This window comes from Myotis nattereri (assembly GCF_964212035.1).
Source record: "Myotis nattereri genome assembly, chromosome: 14".
Lineage (NCBI taxonomy): Eukaryota > Metazoa > Chordata > Mammalia > Chiroptera > Vespertilionidae > Myotis > Myotis nattereri.
Window position 1 is genome coordinate 60,153,389 of NC_138089.1, and position 25,952 is coordinate 60,179,340.

Consider the following 25,952-nt stretch of genomic DNA (forward strand, 5'->3'; position numbering starts at 1 on the left):
CCCCGGGGTCCGTGCCCTCCTCCCGGGCGGGGGCGGGCCGGGAGGCGGACTCGCCCTTGGCGCCAGTTCCGCCTTCGGATCCGCCAATGGCCAGCTGACCCGCGGGACCCAATCGCGGTCTCCATAGCAACCGGGCGCGCTCGGACTCTCATTGGCTACGTCTGCCAGAGCTGCGCCCAGCGCCTCGACGCCGGTTAACGTGCCACGTACGCGGCAGCCGATTGGTCCGCCCGGGCTCACGTCACCGCCACCCGGGGCCGGCTGAGTTTCGGGCCGCGGCTGTCCAGCCTGCTTCACATCCTGGTTTGTGGGCCCGGATATCGGTGTTGGGGCGTCCTGGGCGGGAAGGACAGCCCCAGAGTTGGTCAGTCTGGCACGTGCAGGACCCGGGGCTGGGCCCGGCGGCCGGAGTGAGTGACAGGGGTCGGCCAGGCGGCCGCGGTCTCCGCGGAGCGCGCACTCAGTTCCGGCCGCCTGCCCGCCGCCGGCCTCCGGCGCGATGAAGGCGCTGATCCTGGTGGGCGGCTACGGCACGCGCCTGCGGCCGCTGACGCTCAGCACCCCGAAGCCCCTGGTGGACTTCTGCAACAAGCCCATCCTCCTGCACCAGGTGGAGGCGCTGGCCGCGGTAAGGCCCGGCCGGGTCGGCAGGCGGGCGCGGGGCGGCCGCGCGGCGGGCGGGGGACCCCGTGCCGCTGGCTCAGCCCGCCTGTGGCCGGCGCGTTCTGTCCCACAGGCCGGCGTGGACCACGTGATTCTGGCCGTGAGCTACATGTCGCAGGTGCTGGAGAAGGAAATGAAGGCGCAGGAGCAGAGGGTGAGGCTTGAGGCGACTCTTGCCCCTTCCGTCGTCCCTGCGCGCCTCCCTGGGGGTCAGGGGGGCGGAACCTGATCCGGCCTCTCCCTTCCAGCTGGGAATCAGAATCTCCATGTCGCATGAGGAGGAGCCTTTGGGGACAGGTCAGTAGAGAAGGGATACCCCTTGTGGGGGAGGGTTTAGGGCTGGAAAGGGGTGAGGCCCAGCCTGGATGGGGCCCGCTGAGCCTGGATCCAGGGCTCCGACCCCCAGGAAGATGGTGACTTGTTCCCCTCCGCAGCTGGGCCCCTGGCCCTGGCCCGGGACCTGCTCTCTGAGACCGCAGACCCTTTCTTCGTCCTCAACAGTGACGTGATCTGCGACTTCCCGTTCCAAGCCATGGTGCAGTTCCACCGGCACCACGGCCAGGAGGGCTCCATTTTGGTAAGGACCAGGTCTGACTCCCACCTCCCGCGCCCAGCCTCCCGGCCCAGCCTTGAACTGCCCAGTCCTTACGTTGTGAGTGCAGAGCTGTGCAGCCTTTAAACGTTTGCGGCACAGCCGCTGAGATGTAGGACAGCACCAGCCCAAGGTGCAGGAGCACCGGGCAGGGCCTGAGACCCCCTGCATTCAGGTGACGAGAGTGGAGGAGCCCTCCAAGTACGGCGTGGTGGTGTGTGAGGCCGACACCGGCCGCATCCACCGGTTCGTGGAGAAGCCGCAGGTGTTCGTGTCCAACAAGATCAACGCGGGCATGTACATCCTGAGCCCGGCCGTGCTGCGGCGCATCCAGGTGTGTAGAAGCTGCCCCCGGGTGGGCTGGGCGGGCAGGCCGCCGCCACCGTGCCCCTGCTCACGCGCTGCCCACTCCCACAGCTGCGGCCTACGTCCATTGAGAAGGAGGTCTTCCCTGTCATGGCCAAGGAGGGGCAGCTATATGCCATGGAGCTGCAGGGTGAGGCAGGGAGGCCGCAGGGAGGGGTGGCCTGTGGCTGGGCTGAGCCCCTGATGCATTCCCTCCCTCCAGGCTTCTGGATGGACATCGGGCAGCCCAAGGATTTCCTCACCGGCATGTGCCTCTTCCTGCAGTCACTGCGGCAGAAGCAGCCTGAGCAGCTGTGCTCGGGCCCGGGCATCGTGGGCAACGTGCTGGTGGTGAGGCCCTTGTCCAGCCCAACGTTCACCCCCTCAGTCTGGGGGGACAAATGCCCCACGTGTGCTTTCCCCACGTCCTCAGGACCCAAGCGCCCGCATTGGCCAGAACTGCAGCATCGGCCCCAACGTGAGCCTGGGTCCCGGCGTGGTGGTGGAGGACGGCGTGTGCATCCGGCGGTGCACGGTGCTGCGCGACGCCCACATCCGCTCCCACTCCTGGCTCGAGTCGTGCATCGTGGGCTGGCGCTGCCGCGTGGGCCAGTGGGTAAGTGTCGGGGCTAGGCCGATGCGGGGAGGGGCCGGGATGCGTCCGCCTCCCTGACCAGGCCTGCCCTCCCCCCAGGTGCGGATGGAGAACGTGACGGTGCTGGGTGAGGACGTCATCGTTAACGACGAGCTCTACCTCAACGGGGCCAGCGTGCTGCCCCACAAGTCCATTGGCGACTCGGTGCCGGAGCCGCGAATCATCATGTGAGGGGCTGCCGTAGCCCTGTTATTGGCAAGGGGGCACTGGCTTGACGTGTCATAGGCCTTGGACTCGCTACCGTGTCTGGGGAGGCCTGGACAAGGCGGAAGCAGTCGGACACCTGCCTTCTCCCGTGCACATAATCTGGCAGGGTCCTTTCTGGGCACACCCCACCCCGCCCACTCCCTCAAGAAGGGTCGGGTCAGGGCTGTTTGAATAATAATTTAATGCTCACAGTGGCCCTGACTGGAAGTCGAGCTCAGGCACAATGAGGGCTGGGCTCCCGTCATGGGGGACAGGCAGGAGGCTGGGGGTGGTGGTGGGGGGCTGGCAAGGGGAGCTCATAAATAGGGCCCAGCCTGGGTCTGGGCTCGGGCAGAGGCTCCTGCTGTGTGGACGCAGACCTAGGCAGCCGAGGAGGTGTTGCTCGGCCCGCCTGCCCTCCAGTCCTCCACCGACTCGATGGTGGCTTTGCAGAAGAAGCAGTCCTTGTTGTTCATCAGGTGCTGGTTGATGCAGGCTCTGCAATGGGAGGGTGAGGGGGCCTGGTGTCCCTGCTGCTCCCTGGCCCAGCCCCGCCTCCTGCACCCAGGGGGGCCCCCTTACTTGCAGGACTTGTGGCCACAGGGCTGGAACACGGCAGAGATGGGGTGTGCATAGCAGATGGGGCAAAGGTCCTCCTCGCTGGTGGGCTGCAGGGAGCACATTGCAAGGTGGGATAGGGTGGGCCACCCAGGAAGGCGGCCATAGCCAGGCCTGTTAAGTGCAGCCCTGCCCTCGGGCCATGGGTGTGGGCCCTGTGGGTGCCCCACTTACCAGGGAGGCAGCTGCAGCCTGGGCAGACGCGGAGGTCAGGTGTGCCAGCATCTGTTCCACCTGGGCCAGCTCCTCGCTGCTGATGTAGTCTGTGTCTGGGGGTGGTAAGTGTCAGGCCAACTGTGACCCTAGAACCGAGGGCCTCAAGTACCCCAACCTGGGCCAATGAGATTCCTGGCTCAGCCCCAAGTCCCTCTTCCCTGACCCACCCTGCCAACTCACAGCTCTGTAGGGAAAAGCGCTTCCGGTCAGGGGCAGGCGGGGCAGTGCCAGGGCCGGGGGGCTCTGGGTGCCCCAGAAGATAGCGAATGGAGCGGAGCTGGAAGCAGGGGTCAGCCAAGAGCACTGACGTGGCTTTCTCCGTCCTGGGTGGGAGGATCTCAGTGTAAGGGGCTCAGGGGCGCCACCAGCAGGTAGTGCAAGTCCACCTGCCCCCTAATACACACTGAACCCTTCAAAGCAAACAGCGACTTACAGGCTGCTCCCCAGGCGTCCCAGCTACTGTTTCACGGAGAACCTGCCGACCAGCGCCGGCCGGCTCGCCGGGGTCGTGACTGCTCCGCCCCCTCCGACAGGAGCCAATAGGAGCCGAGGCCCCGCCCCTGAGCAATCACCTCCCGAGAGTATTTAGGGGCCGAGCGTCCAGGAGAACACTCGCAAGGCTGGGAAACCCGAGAAGGGAGCGCAGCTCAGCCTGCAACCGGGAGCGGGAGCTGCCGGCTGTGCGGGTGGAGCTCGCGTCCTGCCTCCCAGGCCACCGGCCGGAACAGAGGGGGGTTCCCAGAGCTGCGCTCCGCAGAGCGGCGGACCCACCCCAGGTGGTCCCGCCATGACCTGGCCGGTGCTGCTGGGCGCACTGCTATGCACGCTACACCTCGACTCAGGCTCCCTGGACTCCGAGGGCTCCGTGCCCCTGGCGCCCCTTAACTGTCCCCACAAGTGCATCTGCGCTGCCGACCTGCTGAGCTGCGCGGGCCTGGGGCTGCAGGACGCGCCGGCCGCCTTACCCGCGGCTGCTGCCGACATCGACCTGAGCCACAACGCGCTCCAGCGCCTGCGCCCCGGCTGGCTCACGCCCCTCTCCCAGCTGCGCGCCCTGAGCCTGGGGCACAACCAGCTGGAGGCCCTGGGTCGCGGCGTCTTCACTAACGCCAGCGGCCTGCGGCAGCTCGACCTGTCCTCCAACTCGCTGCGGGCGCTCGGCCGCCACGACCTCCACGGGCTGGGGGCGCTGGAGACGCTGCTTCTGTTTAACAACCGCCTGGCGCACTTGGACCGGCTGGCGTTCCAGGGCCTGGGCGCGCTCCGCTGGCTCTACCTGGGCTGCAACGAGCTGGCGTCCTTCTCCTTCGACAGCCTGCACGGGCTCAGCGTGACCCACCTCCGCACCCTGGACCTCTCCTCCAACCGCCTGGGGCGGGTCCCCGTGCCGGACCTGGCGGCGCTGCCGGCCTTTCTCAAGAACGGCCTTTACCTGCACAACAACCCGCTGCCCTGCGACTGCCGCCTCTACCACCTGCTGCAGCGCTGGCACCAGCGGGGGCTGAGCGCCGTGAGCGACTTCGCGCGCGAGTACACCTGCCTGGCGTTCCGGGTGCCCACCTCCCGCGTGCGCTTCTTCGCGCACAGCCGCGTTTTCGAGAACTGCTCGGCGGCCCTGGCTCGGGGCCTGGAGCAGCCGGAAGAGCAGCTGCAGGTGCAGGTGGGCGGGCCCCTGAGGCTGGACTGCAACACCAGCGCCCCTGCCCGGCACATCGCCTGGGTCTCCCCGCAGCGAGAGCTGCTGGTGGCGCCAGGATCCCGCAACGGCAGCATCGCGGTGCTGGCCAACGGCAGCCTGGCCATCGGGAGCGTGCAGACCTGGCACGAGGGCATCTTCGTGTGCCTGGCCACCGGGCCCCGCCTGCAGCACAACCAGACGCACGAGTTCAACGTGAGCGTGCACTACCCGCACCCCGCGCCCGAGGCTTTCAACACCGGCTACACCACGCTGCTGGGCTGCGTGGTGGGCCTGGTGCTGGTGCTGCTCTACCTGTTCGCCCCGCCCTGCCCCGGCTGCCGCCGCTGCTACCGGCGCGCCTGCTGCTGCCGCCGCCGCCGGCCCCGCACCCCCAGCCCGCTGCAGCAGCTGAGCGCTCCGTCCTCCGTGCTCAGCGCCACGCCGCCCGACGCCCCCAGCCGCAAGGCCAGCGTCCACAAGCACGTGGTGTTCCTGGAGCCGGGCAGGAGGGGCCTCAACGGCCGAGTGCAGCTGGCGGTGGCGGAGGACTTTGACCTCTACAACCCCGTGGGTCTGCGGTTCAAGGTTGGCTCTGAGTCCACGAGCTCCACGGGCTCCGAGGGGCTGGTGATGAGCTAGCGGCCCAGGGCGCCCCCCCCAGGCCACACCCACTGGCCGCTGGCCCTGCTCCCTGCGGCGCAGAGAACTACCAGGCGCTGTGGGCGCCGCCTACTAGGCCCTCCCTCGCACAGGGCCTGCCGTGCCCCTTTCCTGGGGACACGAGCATGGGAACCGAGGTCCACCTGGAGAGCCCTGGCCTCAGCAGGGGCCGCTGAGGGGGAGGGAGTGGGTCAGGGGAAGGGGAGACGGGGCCCCATCCCCAGGTGGAAGCGGAAACAACGCCCCCCCCCCCCACACACACACACACCAACCGCCAACCTCCTCCCAGCTTCCCAAGTCCAGGCCGAGTCTGGTGGGCAGGCGGGAGGCAGGCAAGGCTCCTCAAGAGACCCCTGGGCCTGGCCTGGCCCCACCAAGTGGCCCTGCTCCTGAGGGCTCAGCAGCAGTGAGGGCCCCGCCGGCCCCGCCCCGCCCTCAGCAGCGAAAGCCTGTGAGCGATGGCCCAGCAGAAGGTGGGGCCGGACTCCTGTCCCTGGAGGCAGAGCTTCGGAAGGGCAGGCGCTGGCTTCCGGCTAATGGCTGAGGCGGTGCCGGCTTCCTGTGGACCTCGCCCTCCCCCTGCAGGGAGGCAGGGCAGGCGGGGACCCCTGTGGGGAGCGGAGCTGGGGCCCCTCGAGGGCCTGAGTCGGATTGTCGGGAGTTTCTTAATAAAGGCAGGACGCCCACCGGAGCCTCCAGACACGGCAGCGTGTGCTCAGTCTCGTCTCGAGTGCTGTCCCCCATCACAGGTTCCCCCTCCCGCCAGTCGTGGTTCCGGCCCTGCCCGAGGCTCGGACGTGGGCCGAGGCGCCTGCTCGGCGGGGTCCCTGCTTCTGCTCAGCTGCCGCCGCCGCCTGTTTAGGCCTTTCAGCCCTCGGCCTTTCTACCCCCAAACCTGCCCGAGGCCCATCTTAGAGCCGAGGAAACACCTGCAAGGAGGCCCTGCGCAGCCCCACAGGAGGCCCGACCCCCACTCACCCTGAGGCGGGGCCGTGCACCAGGAGCCGCACCAGGATGCCCGTCACTGCCACCAGGATGGGGTAGTGGTCCACGCTCTCCAGGCCTAGGGAGGGCGAGGGGGTGAGCGCCCATGCTGGGGCCCAGCGGGTGCCAACCGCCCTCCCCACTGGGCACAGGGGAGGGGCACTGAGGCTGGGGTGCCACGCCTGGCTGTCCTGGCAGAGGACCAAGGCTGGCGTGTGGAGGGCGGGGCCCCGGGTCCTCACCAGGCAGCCACAGGGTGACCACGCGGTCGAAGAGGTTCCTCTCAGCCGTCACCCGGTTCAGCACCTGGTTCAGCAGCTGCGAGGGCGGCAGTGGTTGGCGGCGGGGTGGCTCCCCCCGGGCGTCCCCGGCCCGCCCCCTCCTGCCCTGGCGGACTCACCTGGGCGAGCCGCTGCAGCAGCATCTCGGAGGTGGGCTGGGTCGAGTCGAGGAAGACCTCGGGCACCAGGGTGATGGTCATCTCCAGGACGCGCAGCAGGCTGACCGAGAGGTCGAAGCAGGTGGCACAGACCTTGAGCTGCCGGGTGTCCACGAAGTTCCTCTCCAGGCGCTCCACGGCCTGTTGGATCTGAGCCGCCAACGGGCGGTGGGCGGCCTGGCCACACCGGCCCACCCTCCGCAGCACCCCAGCCCTCAGGCCCCCACCTCCTGGATCATGAGCACCCGGCCCTCAGGCCCCCACCTCCTAGACCGTGAGCACCCGGCCCTCAGGCCCCCACCTCCTAGACCGTGAGCACCCGGCCCTCAGGCCCCCACCTCCTGGATCATGAGCACCCGGCCCTCAGGCCCCCACCTCCTGGATCATGCCGATGAACTCCGAGAAGGCCCAGTTGAGCTGGTTGAGGACGCTGTTGAGGAAGCTGGGTGCCACGTCGGGGTCCTGGCGCAGCAGGTCCGCCATGTGCTGCTGCAGCAGGATGGACGGACAGGGCTCTGCGGGCAGCGGGGCTCGGTCAGGGCCCGCCGTCGGCCGGTCCTCGCTCGCCGGGCATGGGTGTGAGGCCGGGAAGACCTCTCTGGGGGCTCAGGTCGTGAAGGTGAGGACAGCTCCACTGCCCTCCCTCTGCGGACTCAGCCACAAGTGGCCGCTGCTTCCGGCCCCACAGCCCCTGGGCCTGGAGCCGGCCCGGCCCAGCATGTCCTCGGCCGCGGGCGTCAGGGAGAGCAAGGCCGGGACAGGGAAACCGGAGCCCTCCTGCTGGCTCGAGGCCAGCTTCCTCAAGAGCCTCCTTGGCGTCCTGCCGCCCTCTGCTGTCCTCTGCTGCCCTTGCCTGGCCTTGGCACGTGGCCGAGGTGGTGGGCGCCAAGCCTGGCTGACAGGCAGCAGTAACCAGAGCCCGCAGCCTCCCTCCCCCACGCAGATCGATAGTTCCCGCAGACGCAGGATGCCAGCCCTGCCCCTCTCCCCTTGCAGCTCAGTCCCACCCTCCAGGCAAGGCCAAGGCCTCTGGCAAGGACTCGCCCCGTGACTTTGCATAAGGCACTGGGCCTCCGGGACACCCTTCAGGCCAAAACACTGTCCCCCCCAGGCAGCGACGCACCAGGTGGGCCAGGGAGAGCGCCTGGCGGGGTGCGCACAGCGTGCAGCAGGCAGACAAGCTGGGCCCAGACCCCGGCTTTGCCAGACCAGGACCCCAGGACGGCGCAGCCTATGCGCCAACCAAATGCCCCTTCCCCCAGGAGGCCCCGAGAACCCTGGAGCTCGCCCTGCCCATCTGTGCCCTGGACTCAGGCAGCCAGGCAGGTGGCAGAGAAGGGCAGAAGGACACGTGCTGGGACAAGGGGGTCAGGGAGCCCCTGGGAAGACCTGTCCCTCTTGACTGTGACCCATAAGAGCTTCAGACCCCCGAGCACCAGTGGGATGGGAGCAAGGCGAGGAGCCCCCTGGCAGGACGAAGGGGATGCCCCCAGGAACAGACAGGGACTTGGGGCTGGAAGGAGGGGAAGTCTGCAGCCGGGAGCAGTGGGCACGGCCGCCCCTGCCCGCCGGGCACTCACTCTGCAGGCTGGGCAGGTTGGCGTCCTCGGGCTTGATCTTCAGCAGGTGGGGCAGCCGTGTGTAGCGGTACCCGAACCCACAGCCCTGCGGCAGGGTGGGTGCGGGTCAGTGCGCAGGCCCCTTCGTGCGGCCCCAGCCCCGCGCCCTCCAGCCCACTCACCTTCCAGAGCCGCACCAGGATCCAGTTGGTCTGTGCCCAGGGCCGCTGCTCGTAGGGAGCCAGGAGGCTCCTCACCATGGCGACGCGCCTGCCAGGGCAAGGGTGGCGGGCACAGGTGAGGCTGCGCGGGGCTGTGGGGGCAGCGACCTGCCCTCCCCCAGCCCCACTCACTGCTCCTCAGGGATGCGCTCCACGGCCCGCAGGGAGTGTGGGTAGCAGACGTAGCTGGCCAGCGCCTGCATCAGCGAGTCGCGGATGTCTGCGGGGGCAGGGCAGGCCTCAGCAGGGGCTTGTGCCCATCTGGCCAGCATTTCATGCAGAAAACAGCCAGCCAGAGAGGTCCCCCCCCAGCCCTCTATGGGCACCTCACCAGTGCCCACGATGCGCGTGTCGGCAAAGTGCTTGGCAAGGATGGCAGCCAGGCGGGTCAGGGTCTCCTCGTAGCCTGCAGGAGGAGGGGGAGCGGGAGGGCAGGCTAAGGGCTCCAGAGCTGGCTCCCGGGGTCAGTCTGGGCCCAAGCCGGCCTCGGGGGTCTTCGGGCTCAGCACTCAGCGACGGCTGATGAAAGGCTAAGGCCAGACTCGCTGTGGTGAGTGGGTCCTGGCGGGGTGCTAACCGAGCCCTCACCCTCGATGGCTCAGCAGTCAGAGCCCCCGGCACCTACAGCGCTACCCGAGGACAGAGCTTGCACCTGAGTCCAAGGGGGGGCAGCGCAGGCCACAGCCCACAGCCCACAGCCTGACCCAGACATAAACCACCCACCCTGCCTGGAACCAGGGTCTGCATGAAGCTGGGGCTCCCGTGTGGCCCCCCAGCAGGGCCCCACCCCTCGCTGTGATCTACAGAGACGGTGCCACCCCCTGTGGCAGTGCCAGGTGCTGGGTGAGAAGCCACCAGCAGGAAGTGAGAGCAGGGATCTGTGTGGTCCGTTTCCCCCCAGCGCCAGGGAGGAGCTGCCGGGCTCTGCCATGTGGCGCCAGCAAATGCGTGTCCGGGGCAACCGAGCGGAGCAGGAGCCGCTCCCGCCTCCCCCACTCAGACCAGGGCCCGGCTCCGGCCCGGCTCCGAGGCTCTCGCCCGCCTGCGCGGCCCTCACCAGGGAGCTCCTCCATGCTGTGCACCGGCCCGAAGTAGTTCTTGAGGGCGCTGTAGCTGTTGATGGCCACGCTCAGGTAGAACTCGGGCGTGAAGGCAAAGAGCGGGCCCGTGCGGTCCGCGTGCTCGATGGTCCGCAGGCAGACGCGCAGCAGCCAGTAGATGTCCGACATCTTCTCCTGCGGGCGGCGCGGGCTGCTGGTGAGGGTCGGGGCCCAGGAGAGGCCTCCCCAGAATGTGGCCCGAGAACTGAGCCCGGAGGCCGGGCAGGGCTCAGCAGGAGCCCCGCCTGGAGGGTGGGTTTGCTTTTCTCAGAGGCACTGAGGGTGCTGTGTGACCAGACTGAGAGCTTTTCCTCCGAGAGCAGAGACAGGGCGCGGAGGCCTGCTTTCCCCAGCGCTAGAGCGCTGCGAGTTCTAGAAAAATCTCCCCTAAGATTCACATGGAATCTCAAGGGACACCAAGTTGCCAAAAAAAATCTTGAAATAGAACAAAGTTGGAGATCTCACTTTCTGATTTCAATGTATTGCAGAGCTACAACCATCAGACTGTGATCCTGACAGAGACAGATGCAGAGCAACGGACTAGAGCAGAGAGCCCAGAAGAAAACCACACACACACACACATGCACACACGCGCGCGCACGCACACATACACACGCGCGTGCACACACACGCACGCACACACACACACACGCACGCACACACACGCGCGCGCACATTCAAACTTTTGACAAGGGAGCCAACAGTATGGCAGTTCCTCAAAAGTTTAAAACAGAACGAGCCAATTCTGCCTCTGAGCACGTGCCCGCAGACTCGAACCCACACGGCCCAGAGGTGGCAGCTCCCCGAGGCCGTCAGCGGGTGAACACGGCGCAGAGCAGACGCACCCGGTCTCAGCCTGACACCGGCCCGGCTTCCACAGGGCGACCCGTCAAGGAAGCCGGTGGCAAGACTAGCGCTGTGTGGACTGCACGGCCACGAGGCACCGGGCGCAGGCAAAGCCGACGGAGAGAGTGCTGGCTGCGGGGGGAGGGGGGCGGGGGGCGGGGGGGTGGCGGCAGGACGGGGGGGGGGGGGTGACGGGGGGCAGGGGGGGTTATGGTGTGAGCTTCAGTTTGGGAAGATGAACACGCCCTGGGTCTGTTTACAACCAAGTGAACACACTTGATTGCCACACGGGGCTGCGCTGACGGTGACTACGGCGGGAGTTCGATGCTGTCTCACTGCAGTTGTAAGAAACGGTTCAGAGGGAACATTCTAGCCCGGCCGGCGGGCTCCCTGGTTGAGCGTCAACCTATGAGCCCGCAAGTCATGACTGATTCCGTCTGGGCACAGGCCCGGGCTGCGGGCTCGGCCCCAGTGGGGCAGGCACGGTCGGACGGAGCTCGCCTCTGTCCACCCTCAAGGCCGACCCCCGGTGGGCATGGCCGCGTCTTTCTGCCTCGCTCCTGAGTGTCCCTGGTGTCAGGGCGGCACTGGACCCCGGCACATGTCAGTGGGCGATGCGTGAGGGAGTGCGCAGAGAACAAGCAGTGGCCTCGGGGTGGGTGAGTCTGCGGGAAGGAGCTGACAGGCCGAGGGTGGCGGGGGGGGGGGGGGGTGCGGGGGGACCAGCCCGCGGGCACCAGAGGGAGGGAGAGACAGACCCTGCTCAACCTGAAGGTGTCTGAGCTGGAGGGGCCCCCGGGGGCCTGAGAGGTGGCAGGGACGTGGCATGGGGTGGGAGGAGAGGAGAGGGGCGGGGGGGGGTGTGTGCCAGAGGCCCCGGGCGGCAGGGGCATTGAGGGGCTGCCAGCCTGTGCCCAGCCAGGAGCTGGGAGGGCAGCAGCTGCAGGCCCAGGCCGCCCGCTCACCTGGGAGTAGACAGTGGCGTGGACCCAGGCAAGACGGCGGCTCAGGTGGTCCAGCTTTTCTGAGAAAACTTTCTGGCTCTTGGTCAACTCCTCAAGGATGTCCTTCCTCTGCCCGAGGAGAAAGGACGGTCAGGACCCGGCCTGCGTACATGGCCTTGGGGCCCACTGTGGCCTGGGGCACAAGGGTGGGTGCACCCGCCTCTCTTCCACTCCTCCCCCCCCCCCCCCCCCGCCTCTGACCCGAGGGTGAGCCTGCACAGGCCCTCGGAACAGGGCCGTGGCGGCACCCTGGCACGGGGAGGCGGGGTGCAGCTGGGGTCTGTGAGCCGTGGCTGGGCAGCCCGGGGGCGCACGATGAACTGCAGGCAGCTGGGCCCCTGGCCCTGCCCCCGGGAGCTGAGCTGCGGAGGGGCTCTGGGGAGGGGCTCCCCCAGGGGGTGGGGGCGGGGGGGGGGGCCAGGCCGCTTCCTGCTGACTCTGCACGTGGCCGAGAAGCGCTCAGGGCGAATCCATAATTGATGAGGACAAGAGGGTGCGCCGAGCACTTAGCGGGCCAGGGGCGGGGTGCCTTGGCACAGCCATGGCTGGCTGCTGGGGCTCAGACGGTGCCGGCCTAGTGCCAGCCCCTCACTGACGTGCTATGGTCAGGGCGGGGGTGGGGACAAGAAAAACTGCTGAGCTCACCCCAGCGGCAGGGCCGGGCCAGGTTTCCTCTGGGGACTGTCCTCGGGACCCCAAGTGGGCAAGCTGCCGGCGTGCCCCCCCCCCCCCCAGGAGACCCGCGGCGCCAGCCTCACCCTCTTGGGGCACCGGCGCAGCTTGTCTTCCGTGCTCCTCAGGGCCGTCGCGTACTCGCTGACGTCGTCGGACACCCCCACCATCTGGAGGGGGCGGGCGCCGATGGTGACCCTGCCCGGCAGCCCCTCCCCCGTCACCCAGGTCCGGCCGGAAGCACGGGCGGCACCAGCCTCGCTGTGGCCCACGCTCACGTGCAGCCGTGCCCAGACACCCCTGCAGACCCGGGGCACGTGGGAGCACACGCACACGCACACACACACGCACGCACACATGCGCACACATGCACATGCGCGCACACACATGCACCCAACATGCAGAACCGCGGGCCACCATGGGACGGACGGAGACCTTGCCCAGCTGCTGGTGGACGCTGAGGTTGTACATCATCACGGCCCCGTCCAGCACTTCCAGCAGCGAGTTCTCCGTGAGGGGCTGCTCGGGCTCCTCGGGGGGCCGCCCCAGCAGCAGGCCCTCGTTCCAGGGGCCGCCCTCAACTGGAGGGGGGGGGCAGGTCAGGGCCGGGCCACCCGAGGCGGTGAGCCCAGCAGGGGAGGACGGGGAGGGCGCAGGTCCCGCGGCTCCGGGCCTATTTCTGTGCCATCGGTTTCCTGCCCCGGAACGTACTTCCCTCGCCCGTGAGAGGCTGCGGGAGGGGCTGGGGGCGGAGGCGGGGGGGGGGCCCTTCGATGCCCCGCCCCCTCCCCCCCCCCCCCCCCCCGACACCTACTGTCCTCGCGGGTCCTCTGCTCCGCGCTCAGCGTGCGGACCTTCACTTTCTCTGAGGCGCTCAGAGGCCGCCGGGGGGTCATCAGGGTCACAGCCGCTGTGCTGAGGAAGCGGTTGGCGCGGCCCAGGGTCGGGGAGCTGAGCCAGCCGGGCCGGGGCAGGGGCAGCGCACCCCCAATGGCCAGGGCCTGCACGGGGCGCTGCGGTGGAGAGAGGAGGCAGCGCCATCAGCTCCTGGGACCCAGCCGCTCGCCCGGGGCTGGGGAGGGGAAGGCAGGTGTGTGACTCCGCCCACAGCAGGGGCGCCCCTGCGGAGGGGGTGGTCCCTGTGACACCCCTGCCCTTAGAGAGGCCCCCGCCGGCCCCACCGCGGCACCTGGGCAGCAGCCGGGGACGGCTCCTGGTCCTCGTCCAGGTCGTCCATGGTGGCCGCCTGCAGCTCCAGGGGGTCGATCAGGATGTTGGCCTTGGACGCCAGGTCATCTGGGAGGAACGGCAGGGCTCTCAGCCCAGTGGACGGGCGAGGGTCACGCTGGGCAGGGGCCTGGCAGGGCCCCACTGGCCACTGCGCCTGCGCCTCACCCTGCACGTCCTCCAGCAGCCTTCCCTGTGCATCCGGGACTTGGTCTTGTAGACTTGGGGGCAGGGGGCACCCCATCACACCCTCCCTGCCCCTCGGTCTCCCGGGACCTCATGCTCCCTAGGCCCCCACTCCCCTGCCCCGCGTCTGACTGCTCCTCCTGCTGCCCCACAGGCTAAAGACGGCCCAGGCTGTCCACGCCTCTGCTCAGCGCACTCCGCCCGCCCAGGCCTGGCCTCCCACAGGCCGTCCCACCTCTGCCGCACCGTCTGCCTCCAGCCCAGGCCCGTCCTGCCGTCCGAGCCTGTCACCTCAGCCTCCGCAGCCCCTCCTCCCGACGGGCCCATCCCCACACCTCTGCCACCTGCACACCGGCCACCCGTCCCCTTCCCCGGCCCTCACCCCCCTCGAAGCACAGCTGCAGCCAGAGGGGGGCGTCTGACGATGCAGCCCGACCTCCCCCGCTGCCAGCAACGAGCTGACAGTCCCCGTCGGAGGCGCTGCCCTTGCGCCCCGGCCTCATTTCCCGGCTCCCGGGGGCACCCTGCTGCGTCCCCTGCGCCTGGGCCATCTGCTCTGGCCGCCCGGCATGGCCTGCACTGTGTGCTCAGCCCTCCAAACAGTTCAGGCAGCAACTCCAGCCCCGGGACCTCGCCCAGACCCCAGGGTCCCCACTCTGTCAGCACACGTGCCCCGCCTCACTGCAGGGCTCCCAGAGGGCCCCCCCCCGGGGGGGGGGGCAGGTGCTCCAGGGAAGGGACAGCTGGACCCAAGAGGCCAGTGGGCAGAGCAGCCTCTCCCGCCCGCAAGCCGGTGCCCGGGCGCCCTCTAGTGGACACAGGTAGCTCGGCACGCACCGCAGAGCCGGCTCCCTGTCCACCCAGCCCCGACCCGCTCCCCACTGGCCGCACGCACCTTTGAGGGTCTTGCGGAGGTGAGAGAGGAGGCCCCCGAGGCGCTGCTGGTCGAAGTAGTCCACCTTGCCGTTGTAGAAGACCTGGGGCGGGACGTAGGCCTCTGCGCGAAGCCGGCGCCGGCCGGCGGTCAGGCACGCAGGGACCCTCCCCGAGGCTGCCCCTCCACTCTGGCCGCGCACAGAGGGGACCCCTGGGTGGCACCGACCCCCCAGGCGCACAGTGTGGCCTTGGCTACCTCCACCCTGCCCCACCCCAGGTCAGTGCCAGCAACGGCACAAACTCGGGTGAAGGGGGCACTCGGGGGAAATGAGAGCCTGGCCCCCGCGGGGTATCCCCCAGTGCAGGGCGCCTAAAGCTTCCCCCGACCCCTAAGGGCTGTGTCCCTCACAAACACAGGGCCCAGCACCTCAGAGCCCAAGGAGCCCCCGACCCAGGACTGCAGAGAGCTGGCGGCCGGGAGCCTGTGGGCACTGTCAGCGCGGACGGCTCGCAGTCCCGGCCCGCAGGGCTCCTGCTGCCCGCCCCCCAGCCCCCACCCCACACCCACCCCAGGGCCGGCTGGCTCTGCCGGCCTCGAGGCCGGGCCTGGCCCACTCACCCTCGCTGACGGAGGCGTGGGGGTTGGAAGCCTTGTACTCATCCCAGTAGCAGCGCAGGGCAGAGATCAGCCGGTGCAAGAAGCAGACCATGTACTCAGGGGGGCAGAGCAGGGGTATGTTCTGTGGGCACAGGGCACAGACATGCCGCTGCTCTAGCCCAGAGCCCAGCCCACGCCTCATCCGAAGCTGCCCCAGGGTCCTCGCTGGGCAGAGGGCAGAGGACCAGGGCTCGGTGGGAAGGAGGAGGCGGAGAAGGGGCAGAAGCCCAGGGGGCAGAGCCTGCAACCCGGACAGGGGCCACGGTGGGCTGCCCGGCCTGGCGGACACCTACCCCCCGGCCGCTGGCATTCTCCTGCAGGAACTTCCGGAACTTGGTCAGGAAGATGTACCTAGAAGCTTCGCCCTTCGGGGGCGGGAGATGACGCTGTGATGAGCTGAGGACGCTGCTCCGGCTGGACGAGCCCGTGCTGGGAGCTGGACCTGCCCGGGAGCTGGGTCCCCCCGCCCCGCTGGGCCAGGACCCCACAAGCGCCTGGACTCACCCCATTCTCATCCTTATTGTTCAGCAGCAGCTTCAGGATCTGGACCTGCAGTTCTTCCACCACTGGGGCGGGCGGGGAGCGGACACTGAGCAGCAGAGCCCCGCCCTCGGGCCCCGGGGCAGGAGGGGTGCAGGCTGGGATGGGGCTACACCACCAGGGACCCTGAGCCCAGCCCGGGCACGGCCGCACCCCAAGCACACGTGTGCACACAGCCCAGCTGCCCAGCCGCCCGGCCCAGGCAGGCCTGACCTTCGATGCGCTTCTTGAGCCTCTGGCAGCCCCGCTCGTAGGCACGCCTCCGCAGCCGCTCCTCGGCCGTCTCCTCCTTCACCTCCTTACTGTCCTTGCCCTGGACCGGGGGCAGGAGGGCAGACAGCCGGGTTCCCCCACCACCCACCCCAGCCCGCCCGGGCCAGCCTCCCTCAGACCCGCCACCCAGGCCACCCACCTCCTTGCCGGGGTGGGGGGGCCACCAGGTGGTGGGGATGAGCTGCTGCAGGCCGGCCTCCTCCACGCGCAGCGGGCTCTTGATGTGAAAGAAGACGGCAGACCGGAGCGCGTCGAAGCTGCAGCCCGTCAAGGCAAGCTCTGCTCACCCGAGTGTCGCCCCCCCACCCCCCCGGGAAGCTCGGCGGAAATCTGGCCACCTGCACGTGCCCACCTCCACGTGCCCACCACAGTGCGCCCCCGCCCCAGGTGCCAGCGCTGCCCTGTGCTTGTCTCTCCATGAGCCCCAGAAGGGTGTGGCTGTCAGCCCAAGCCCGGCACCCACGCGTGTACGTGTGCAGTAAAGGCGGCTGCGGGCCAGGCTGGGCGGGGCCTGGTGGCCTCTCCTGGGAGGTGGTGGCCCGAGAGAGAGAAGAGGCAGCAGCACAGCTCCCGCCAGGGGCCCAGAGCCGCTCTCCCCACTGTTCTACTTGCGCACCCTCGACATTCTGGGGGAGCAGGAAGAGCTGACTTCTAGATCTGGGGAACCCCAACCCGGAACACGAGTAAAGGACAGAGCTGTGGCTGAGGGCAGGCCCTGTGGCGCCCCCACACCTCCATGTCGCCCCGGAATCTGCCCGCCAGCCCCCTGCACTGGGCAGCTCCGGTCCTCCCGAGCCTCCTGGGACCCCGAGCACGGCGCCAGGATACAGCACGCTGCTCAGCAGGAACTTGCGGGACTTGTCGTGCCTCAGGATGGCGACGGTGAGCCGCAGGTGGTGGATCTGCGGGGAGGGGGTGCTCAGAGGGCGGGCGAGGCCCAGGGCCCAGGGCCCAGGCTCCGGGCAGCGGCACGCACGCCCACCTGCAGGCTGAGGTCGGGGACGATGGGCGAGAAGCGGTACAGGCGCAGCAGGGCCATCATCAGCTGCTTGAGGCAGTCGTGCACCTCGTACTCCTGGAGAGAGAGGCGGCTGCACAGACCGGGCGGGGCAGCCCGACGGCCACTCCCCGGCCCCGGCCCGGCCCGAGCGCAGGAGCCTCACCTCCATGAAGAGCCACAGGAGGTCCAGAACCTGGCCCACCGCGGCCGGCGCCTGCTCGGGGCCGCCCGCCTCCACCAGGCCCAGCAGGAAGCTCGTCAGCACCGACTCCACCAGGTACACCTTGCGCTGTGCGAGGGCGGCACCGGTGAGGGGCCGGCCGCCCGCGGGCACCCGCCGAGGCAGCGCCAGGCCCAGGCCCAGGCACAGCGGGACCCTGGGCCCTCAGGCAGCCCCGTGCAGGCCGCCCGCCGCCCTCCAGGGGCTTCGCCACGGCCGCTGCTGCCTGGGATGTCGTTACCCCCAACCCCCTCTAGGACCCGCCCCAAGGCCTCTTTCTCTGCTGGGTGACATCCTGGGGGTCTGAGGGCTCAGGTCACACGGGGCCCCTCCCAGGGGAAGGTGCAGCCCCAGCACAGGCGCCTCGGCCTCGGCCCCCCCAGCCCCTCACCAGGAGCGGAGCGAAGCGCTGGAAGACGTGCGCCAGCGCGAGCAGCACGGTGGGCTGGCCCTGCAGCTGCCACTCGGAGCCCTCCTTCTCCAGCAGCCGCCCCTCCTGGGGGGAGGGGGGAGGGGGAGTGTGAGGGAGGGCGGCAGGAGGCCCCCTCCCCCCCCCACCCACCCAGCCCTGGCTCACCACGGGGTCCAGCTCCACGCTGAGCACGGCCCGGAAGCAGCCCAGCAGCCTCTGTGCCCGCACCAGGTCGGCGCGCGGCGGGTCCTGCAGGGGCCGGTAGCCCGCCACTGGGTAGGTGTCACAGTTAAGCTGCATCTGGGGCTCAGACACCCCCCCCCGCCCCCCCCAGGCGGCACTCCTTTTGCTACTTCAGGCTCTTCATCAGTTCAGCTGGCACCCCCGCGAACAAGGTCGCTCCGGGACTGCTGCCCCTCCCGCCCCCCCTCCAAGCTGGGCCCACTCACTCCCGAGGCAGCAGGCCCTTCCCCGCCAGCGCCCCGACTTCCCAGCAGCCCACGCCTCCTTGGGAAAGGATATCGCAGGGGGCGGCTGCCGAAGTTGAAGGCCACGGACTCCTTGAAGGAGAGGCTGATGGCTGGGAAGTAGGCCATGCCCGGGCCCCTGGACAGGTTCTCGAAGGCGGTGCCCAGTGACACGCCGTTCCTGGGGTGGAAGGGAGGCCTGAGGGCCGTGCCCAGGCCCCTGCTGGGGCTGCTCCCTCAGGCCACCCTCCCAGGGATGGAGCCGGGAGGCCCACGGCCGGGGAGGCAGGGGACTCACAGGCAGAAGGACAGAGCGCCGGCGTCCAGGTCGATCAGGCAGCTCACGATGTCCCCCGCGGCCCATGCCTGCAGGGAGGAGGCTCACAGAGGCCGGCCGGCAGCCTGCCCCCGGGCCCTGGGCTGCGTCTCCACGACCACCCAGAGGAGCCCTCGTCCCTCAGGCTGCCCGCGGGCTCGGCCCTCACCTTGCCGTAGTTCGTGGTGGTCACGTTCCACTTGCGCACCCGGTTGCCATCATAGGCGTAGGAGTTGTGCGTGTCTCCGACGCCCTCCTGGGGATGAAGGGCTGTGAGGACCTGGGGAGGCGGGCGGGCCAGCCTGGGGCGCACGTGTCTAGAGAAGGCGGCGGTGCTCCAGGGCAGGCGAGGGCTGGGTGGGCAGTCGGGGAGGGTCTGGGGCAGAGGAGCTCCCTGGGGGCCGGCACGTACCTCCTGATTGAAGCGGCAGTTGATGGTGCACCAGCCGATCTGCATGAGCCCCTGGGAGGAGATGAGCACCTCGTACACCCATTTCCCTGGAAAAAGCCAAGTCAGGCCCAGCAGGCAGACACTGCCCCCACCTCGTGCCGGGCCCCCGACCTCCCACCGCCCAGCCACCGCCCAGCACGGCCGCACCTTTGTACACGCAGGTGGTCGAGCGGATGGTGCCGAAGTTGCTGTGGCCAATCACCTGGGGAGAGCAGGGGTGAGCTCCCCTGGGTACACGGTGCTGCCCCAGGGAGAGCGCCCGTCCCGCGCCGCCCGCCTGGTGGTGCGGGCCGAGGGCCTCTGTGCCCCACACTGCCCTGCGCCTGACTTTGGGGGGGGGGGGCTAGGCCCGTGTGTCCCCAGCAGGAACACGCGGGGAGGCTCATGGCCTTGCTGGGAAGAGGCTGGGGCTGGAGTACTTGCAGAGGGTTCCGGGGAACGTCAGGGGGGCGTGGGGCTGAGGACTCAAGGGGCCGCGTTGGGAGGAGCCGGGTGAGCGGTCACCGGGCTGGGCCGACGGGGCCTCGTCCTCACTCACCCCCAGGAGGTCGTCATCCACCAGGAGCAGCCCCTCGAAGCCCCCCGTGTGGTCCAGGACCACGGTGGAGGGGCCGAGCCGCCCTTCCACCTGCCCTGCAAGGAGGAGGGTGTGGTCGGGCCCAGGTCTGAGAGAACGCAGAGGGCTGAGCTCGCCAGGACACCCCCAGGGTCTGCCAGGCCCCGGCCTGGATCCCCCAACCCCACTGCAGAAGCGGCCACGTACCCTGGCTCTCCTCATCCTCACTGTCCACCTGTAACAGCTGGTCCAGATGCTCTGGCAGGTTCTGGAAGTTCAGGGGTTTCCTGGGGAGAGCAAGAGGCTGCGAGGGGCCCCCAGTCCCTGAAACCAGCCCAGGACACTCACCCCTCCTTCTCCCGCCCCCCAAGCTCCCGAGGGCGGTGGCCGAGACTGCAGAAGAAGCGTTGTGTCTGGCCCCGGACCCTGGCGTGCTGGGATCAGAGGGCGAGGTTAGCAGCTAAACTAAAAGCGATGTGCCATCTGGTGCCGCCTCAAGGCTGTGAACGAAGTCCTCTAAGCCTCAGCTCCCTGGTCTGCGGAAGCACCAGCAGCTGTGCCTCGGGGACACGGGGGGCGGGGGGGGGGGTGCCACGTGCTCCCTGTGCAGCCCACACCCGCCCGCCCGCGAAGGGGCTGTGCTGATCCTGCCTGGGAGAGCGAGGCCGGGAGCAACGCTGACCCCATGTGGCCAGCACCAAGGTCAGCGAGTCAGCCCTGGACCCCAGCCCTGCGGACCCTTCGGGGGCAGACGCCCAGCCTCCCCACCAGCCAGGGAAGCCCGTGGGGAATGAGACACGCCTGGCATCTGCAGGGCTCAGCCCTCCGAGCTGCTGGCTGGCTCTGTCCTGTACCAGCCTACACGGCCCACCACCTGCCCCGCCGGACTCTCTCTGCGTGGCTGCACATGCTCAGAGGAGGAAGGGCTGTCTCGGGTCAGCCAGCTCTGCCCTGAGTTCAGCTGCTAAGAATAGCGGGGAAGGGAGGTGGACACAGCGGGTCTCAGGCAGAGGGGAGGCCCAACGCCCATCTGGGTCAGGGCCACAGACTGCCGGCACCTGCTCTTCCCGCTGTGATCCCAGCTCCGGCCCCATCCACCCGCCTAGGGAGTGGGGTCTGGAAGGGGGCAGAGGTGGCCCACGGCACCCATTCTCTGGCAAGGCAGCGCCAGCCCAGTCTCAGGGACCACGTGCTCCTCCCGGCTGTGAGCTGCTACTGACCCCTGGCTGCAGGGGCTGGAGATGCACAGAGCTGCGTCTCCCTGTAAATACAGGCGCTGGCCTGTGACGGGCTCAGGCAGCAGTGTGAGAGGCTGCTGCCAGGCCCGGCCGGCGGGGCTCAGTGGTTGAGCGTCGACCTATGAGCCAGAAGGTCATGGTTAGATTTCCGATCAGGAGCCAGCGAGTTGCGGGCTCGATCCCTGGTGGGGGGCGTGCAGGAGGCAGCTGGTCCATGACTCTCTCATCATGGATGTTTCTGTCTCCCTCTCCCTTCCTCTCTGAAATCAATATGAATATATTTTAAAAAGGCTGCCAGCCTCCTCACTGAACACGCCAGGGGCCCAGGGCCCAGGAGGCTTCCAGCAGTTCTTCCCGGCCCACACCTGGGAGGGCTGCTCTGGCTGTTTGTTTGTTTTTTGTAATATATTTGCACAAATTCATGCACCAGTGGGGTCCCTTGGCCTGGCCTGCGGGATCGGGCAGAAACCGGCTCTCTGACATCCTGAGGGGTCCCGGATTGCGAGAGGGCGCAGGCCAGAGACCAGGCCGAGGGACCCCACCGGTGCACGATTAGGGCCGGGGAGGGACGCGGGAGGTTGCCGGCTGAGGAGGGACCTCGGGAGGGCTCCAGGGCATGTCCAGCCCATCTCGCCCAGTCCCGATCGGCCTGATCCCAGCAGTAAGCTAACCTACCTGTCGAAGCATCTGCCCCCTGGTGGTCAGTGCACGTCATAGCGAGTGGTTGAAAGGCCTTAGCATATCATTAGCATATTACACTTTGGTTGAACAGCCGACCAGACGACCAGACACTTAATCATATTAGGCTTTTATTATATAGGATTGATTTCAGAGAGAAAAGGAGGGAGAGAAAGAAACATTAATGATGAGAGAGAATCTTTGATTGGCCGCCTCCTGCACACCCCACACTGGGGATTGAGCCCTCAACCCGGGCCTGTGCCCTGATAGGGAATCAAACCGTGACCTCCTGGTTCCTAGGTCGATGCTCAACCCCTGAGCCACGCTGGCCAGGCAGGCTGCCCTGGTCTTGTGCCCGATCTGCAGAGCAGCTGTGGGCAGGCGACCTGAGATGGCCTCTCAGTGCCTCGCACTGCCCATCTGGCCAACCGCAGCACTGCCTGCCCTTTCTGGACCTGCCTGCCCAGGCCCCAGCCCAGGGCTTCCCGTCCACACAGCCGCTGACCAATGGCCCTGCCACCTGCTCGCCCTCCTGGCAGCCACGGCGGCGGCAGCAGGATCATTTCTGCTGTCACATGAAGTAGGGATCAGACGGCCCTGGAGCAGGCCCGGACTGGGGCTGGGGTGGAGGTGGACAGCAGCCCCCCAGAAGTAGGAACCCCTTGGCCACCACAGCCAATTAAAGGAACAGGCAACAACGCTGCCCTCTGAGCCTGCCCAGAGAACGGAGGCTGTGAAAGACAGAACAGCCTGGGCTGGCAAGAGGCTGAGCAAGAGGGGCACTCCCAGGAAGGAGTAATTTAGCAACAACCTTACATGTGATTGCGGTTCAAATACTCTAGCCGCCCGACTCCAAGCCCGGCGTCCTCACAGCTCGGTCCTCAAAAGCAAAGCCCCCTGAACCAGGGCCCCGGCTAAGGGCGGACCCCGCGCCTGAAAACACGCCCACCAGGATCAGTTTGCAATGTAGGAAAACACTCAGGGGATATGTTGATGACAAAAATAGGATTTAAATTTCTAAACACTTTTGGAGCTGAGAGCTAAGTCCATTGTCTTGATGGTATGATGGCTTCACAGGTTATCCGCAATTCAAACTCACTTTAAACACAAGTGGTTTATTGTATGTCAATTATTCCCTAATAAAACTTTTTTTTCTTAAAAAAAAGAACTGATGGAGACAGAAATTTTTAATTAAAAAAGAAATTCTAGCCCTAACCGGTTTGGCTCAGTGGATAGAGCATCGGCCTGCAGACTAAAGGTTCCCAGGCTCGATTCCGGTCAAGGGCATATACCTTGGTTACGGGCACGTCCCCAGTAGGGAGTGTGCAGGAGGCGGCTGATCGATGTTTCTCTCTCATCGATGTTTCTAATTCTCTATCCCTCTCCCTTCCTCTCTGTGAAAAATCAATAAAAAACTTTAAAAAACTTCTATTCAGCATAATTCAAACTATACAGATTGTGAGATGGAGAAATCCCGCCCTAACAGGCACCTTAGCCAATGCGCGGACAGGTGCCCTTTCTGCTTCTCAGTGTCTGCTAAGACGCACTGGGACTGATATGGGTTAAACTTGCAAGGAAACGGCCGGCGAGGTGTGTACTTCGCAGACAAGCCGGCGGCAGGGGCCGGGGGGAGGAGTGGGCAGGTGCTCACGGACCGATGCTGACTGTGGAGTCGGTGCAACGCTGAGCGGACCGGCGCCGCCTCTGACCCCCCAGCTCCCTCGGAAGGGACTAGCACTGCCGGAGGGGAGGACGCAGCGGGACCCCAGGCCCTTCCCCAGGCGCGGCCTCCAGCCTCCGGCCGGCCCTGCAGAGGGAGGAGGCGGCCGGACGTACCTGCTGGTGGCGGCTGCGGCGTCAGGAGAGGAGAAGACGCGGTGCAGGTAGTCCTCCAGCAGCTTCTCGTGCACGATGCCTGGGCCGCGGCCAGGAGAGAGGCCACGGTCAGTGCGCTCAGCTCTGCGGCCGCGGGGTCAGGTGGGTGCACTGGTGGGTGCACTGCCCCATGGCAGCTGGTGGAGGAGCTGGCTGACGGTGGAGGGGGAAAGGAGGAGGGGGGAGGGGGAGGGGGGAGGAAGAGGGGGGGCGGGGGGCCCGGGCAGCACTGCCTGGGGGTCACGGGACCTGGGACTTGGCTGCCAGTGCCTCTTCCTTCTCCCTCCCTCAACAAGGAGCCTGCTCCCAGCCCTTACCTGTGACCCTGGCCTTCTCAGCGTCCGAGGTCAGCCCGTAGCTCTTGCGGGAGAAAGACATGTCAGCCCCCTTGGATGCCATGCTTCATGTCTCGTGGGCGGCCAGTGTCCTGGGGGCTGAGCCAGAGGCAGAGGTTGTCTCCGTGAAGCCAGCCAAGGGACCCCACCCTCCCCTCAGTGCTGGGGGCAGGAAGGCCTGGGAGCCGAGCCGGTGGGGACAGGTGCGCACACGCCCTCACGCACCAACGCTGTGCAGAGGGAGGCAGGGGCTCCCAGCTTCCCGCACAGGGAGGGGGGCTATGTAGGACCCCGTGCGACAGGCCACGGGCAGGCTGCCACCATGTCCCAGGGCTCAGCACAGGCCCCCCCAGAGCAGGGGCCAGATACGTGTCTGTAGAACCAAACTAAATCCACCCTGGGAAAGCGAAACCAGCGTCCACCGTGGGGTGGCCTAGGAGCGGAGCCCCCGTACCCCTCTCCGTCATGAGCCCCCCTGGGCCCCGCTCATCTCCAGGAGATACGATACCCACACCCGACACCACCCTCCCCAAGCGCAGCCCACCATCAGGGCTGGTGTCTTCTCCAGCTACAAGCCCTGCCCACACCCGAGGCCAGGACCGTCCTCAGCTCAGGACCCCCTTCCCCTTCCCCTTCCCTGGTGGAAAGTCCTGCTCGTTTTGCTCACACACACGGCCGCCCACCCCAGCCCAGCCCAGCACCCCGGCCCAGCACCCCCAGCCCAACACCCCGAGCCCAGCACCCCGGCCCAGCACTCCCAGCCCAGCACCCCCGGCCCAGCACCCCCGCCCAGCACCCCCAGCCCAGCACCCCGAGCCCAGCACCCCCAGCCCAGCACCCCGAGCCCAGCACCCGAGCCCAGCACCCCGGCCCAGCACCCCCAGCCCAACACCCCTGCCCAGCACCCCCAGCCCAGCACCCCCAGCCCAGCACCCGAGCCCAGCACCCCAGCCCAGCACTCCCGGCCCAGCACCCGAGCCCAGCACCCCGGCCCAGCACCCCCGGCCCAGCACCCCCGGCCCAGCACCCCCGCCCCAGCACCCCCGCCCAGCACCCCCGGCCCAGCACCCCCGGCCCAGCACCCCCGGCCCAGCACCCCCAGCCCAGCACCCCGGCCCAGCACCCCGGCCCAGCACCCCCGCCCAGCACCCCCAGCCCAGCACCCCCAGCCCAGCACCCCGGCCCAGCACCCCCAGCCCAGCACCCCCAGCCCAGCACCCCGGCCCAGCACCCCCAGCCCAGCACCCCGGCCCAGCACCCCCAGCCCAGCACCCCCAGCCCAGCACCCCGGCCCAGCACCCTGGGCCAGTCCTCATGGCAGGTCCCGCTGACCGCCCCGCTGCCCAGCCCTCACCCTCACCCTCACCCTCACCCTCACCCTCACCCTCACGGGTGTCGCTGGGCTGCTGTGAAAGCGGCAAAGCGGCTGGTCAGCCTCTGTCTCAAGCTCCGCGTCCGACAGGAGCCGCTGGCCACACGTGGCTGCTCACAGTGAGTTACTGTTTGGAAAGTTAACTTCTCGGTTACCTTAGCCACGTTTCAAGCATTCGGGCCGCATGTGGCCAGTGGTTAGGACGCTGCCCCCTGGAACACAGGACGCGCACCGGACAGTCCTCCGGGCCCCCCTCCCCCGACAGCCAGCACCCCGCTCCCTGCAGCCCCTTATCGCACCCGCACAGGCCTCGGCCCCATCGCAGCCCCTGCCGGTTCCCGGCCGAGCCAGCCTGCCCCTCGGACGGTACCTGCCGCCCCCGCGGGCCCCACGGGCGTCCGTGACCGCGGCCCCGTCCCACCGGCGCCGGGCAGCTGCGACCTGGCCGCCCAGTTGGGCAGCAAACCGCCCGGACGCCCGCCCTGGGGTGCAGGTGCGACCAGGTGCCGGCGGCCCGGCTCCGCTCGGGGCTCCCCGCCGCGTCGGTCCGCCCGGTGCCGCCCGGTCCAGTTCCGATCAGAACCGACCCCTCTCGGAGCCAAGGGCGCGGAGGGCAGGGCACGTCCCCCCCAGTCCCCGCGCGGCCCCGAGACCCGAGGGTCCCCCGGCCCCAGCCCGCAGCCCGCACAGGCCGGGACCCCGCGCCCAGCACCCGCCCCGGGCCGCCGGGGGAGCCGGGGACTCGCCCCGCCGGGCGGGCCGCCCCTCACTCACCCCAGCTCGGCCGCCGCGGCCCGGCTCACAACATCCGCCCGGCCTCTCGCTACGGCGCCC

The 25,952-nt window shown here is 68.4% G+C and overlaps 3 protein-coding genes across 3 annotated transcripts; 2 read left to right on the top strand and 1 right to left on the bottom strand.

The window, feature by feature from the left end:
* The first annotated feature begins 263 nt into the window (after window positions 1-263).
* Window positions 264-2,656, top strand: GMPPB (GDP-mannose pyrophosphorylase B). The gene is made up of 9 exons (XM_081105743.1): window positions 264-628; window positions 737-817; window positions 912-960; window positions 1,098-1,240; window positions 1,431-1,589; window positions 1,673-1,751; window positions 1,824-1,951; window positions 2,034-2,216; window positions 2,295-2,656. The coding sequence occupies exons 1-9, from the start codon at window positions 500-502 to the stop codon at window positions 2,424-2,426; spliced, it is 1,083 nt and encodes a 360-aa protein (XP_080961869.1). The 5' UTR covers window positions 264-499; the 3' UTR covers window positions 2,427-2,656.
* On the bottom strand, window positions 2,625-25,952 carry RNF123 (ring finger protein 123). Its single transcript, XM_081105741.1, has 39 exons — window positions 25,893-25,952; window positions 23,729-23,845; window positions 23,373-23,451; window positions 19,828-19,907; window positions 19,603-19,697; window positions 19,212-19,266; window positions 19,026-19,111; window positions 18,783-18,869; window positions 18,596-18,663; window positions 18,333-18,478; window positions 17,996-18,102; window positions 17,810-17,914; window positions 17,362-17,487; window positions 17,181-17,273; window positions 17,027-17,100; window positions 16,338-16,455; window positions 16,139-16,238; window positions 15,890-15,951; window positions 15,679-15,750; window positions 15,347-15,467; window positions 14,747-14,848; window positions 13,628-13,734; window positions 13,253-13,451; window positions 12,874-13,019; window positions 12,525-12,608; window positions 11,728-11,835; window positions 9,874-10,051; window positions 9,148-9,222; window positions 8,949-9,036; window positions 8,778-8,865; window positions 8,617-8,701; window positions 7,412-7,551; window positions 6,998-7,186; window positions 6,840-6,915; window positions 6,592-6,676; window positions 3,456-3,598; window positions 3,234-3,328; window positions 3,024-3,109; window positions 2,625-2,939 (listed from the first exon to the last, which is right to left on the bottom strand). The coding sequence occupies exons 2-39, from the start codon at window positions 23,808-23,810 to the stop codon at window positions 2,822-2,824; spliced, it is 3,948 nt and encodes a 1,315-aa protein (XP_080961867.1). The 5' UTR covers window positions 23,811-23,845; window positions 25,893-25,952; the 3' UTR covers window positions 2,625-2,821.
* On the top strand, window positions 3,679-6,313 carry AMIGO3 (adhesion molecule with Ig like domain 3). Its single transcript, XM_081105742.1, has one exon. The coding sequence runs from the start codon at window positions 4,063-4,065 to the stop codon at window positions 5,590-5,592; it is 1,530 nt and encodes a 509-aa protein (XP_080961868.1). The 5' UTR covers window positions 3,679-4,062; the 3' UTR covers window positions 5,593-6,313.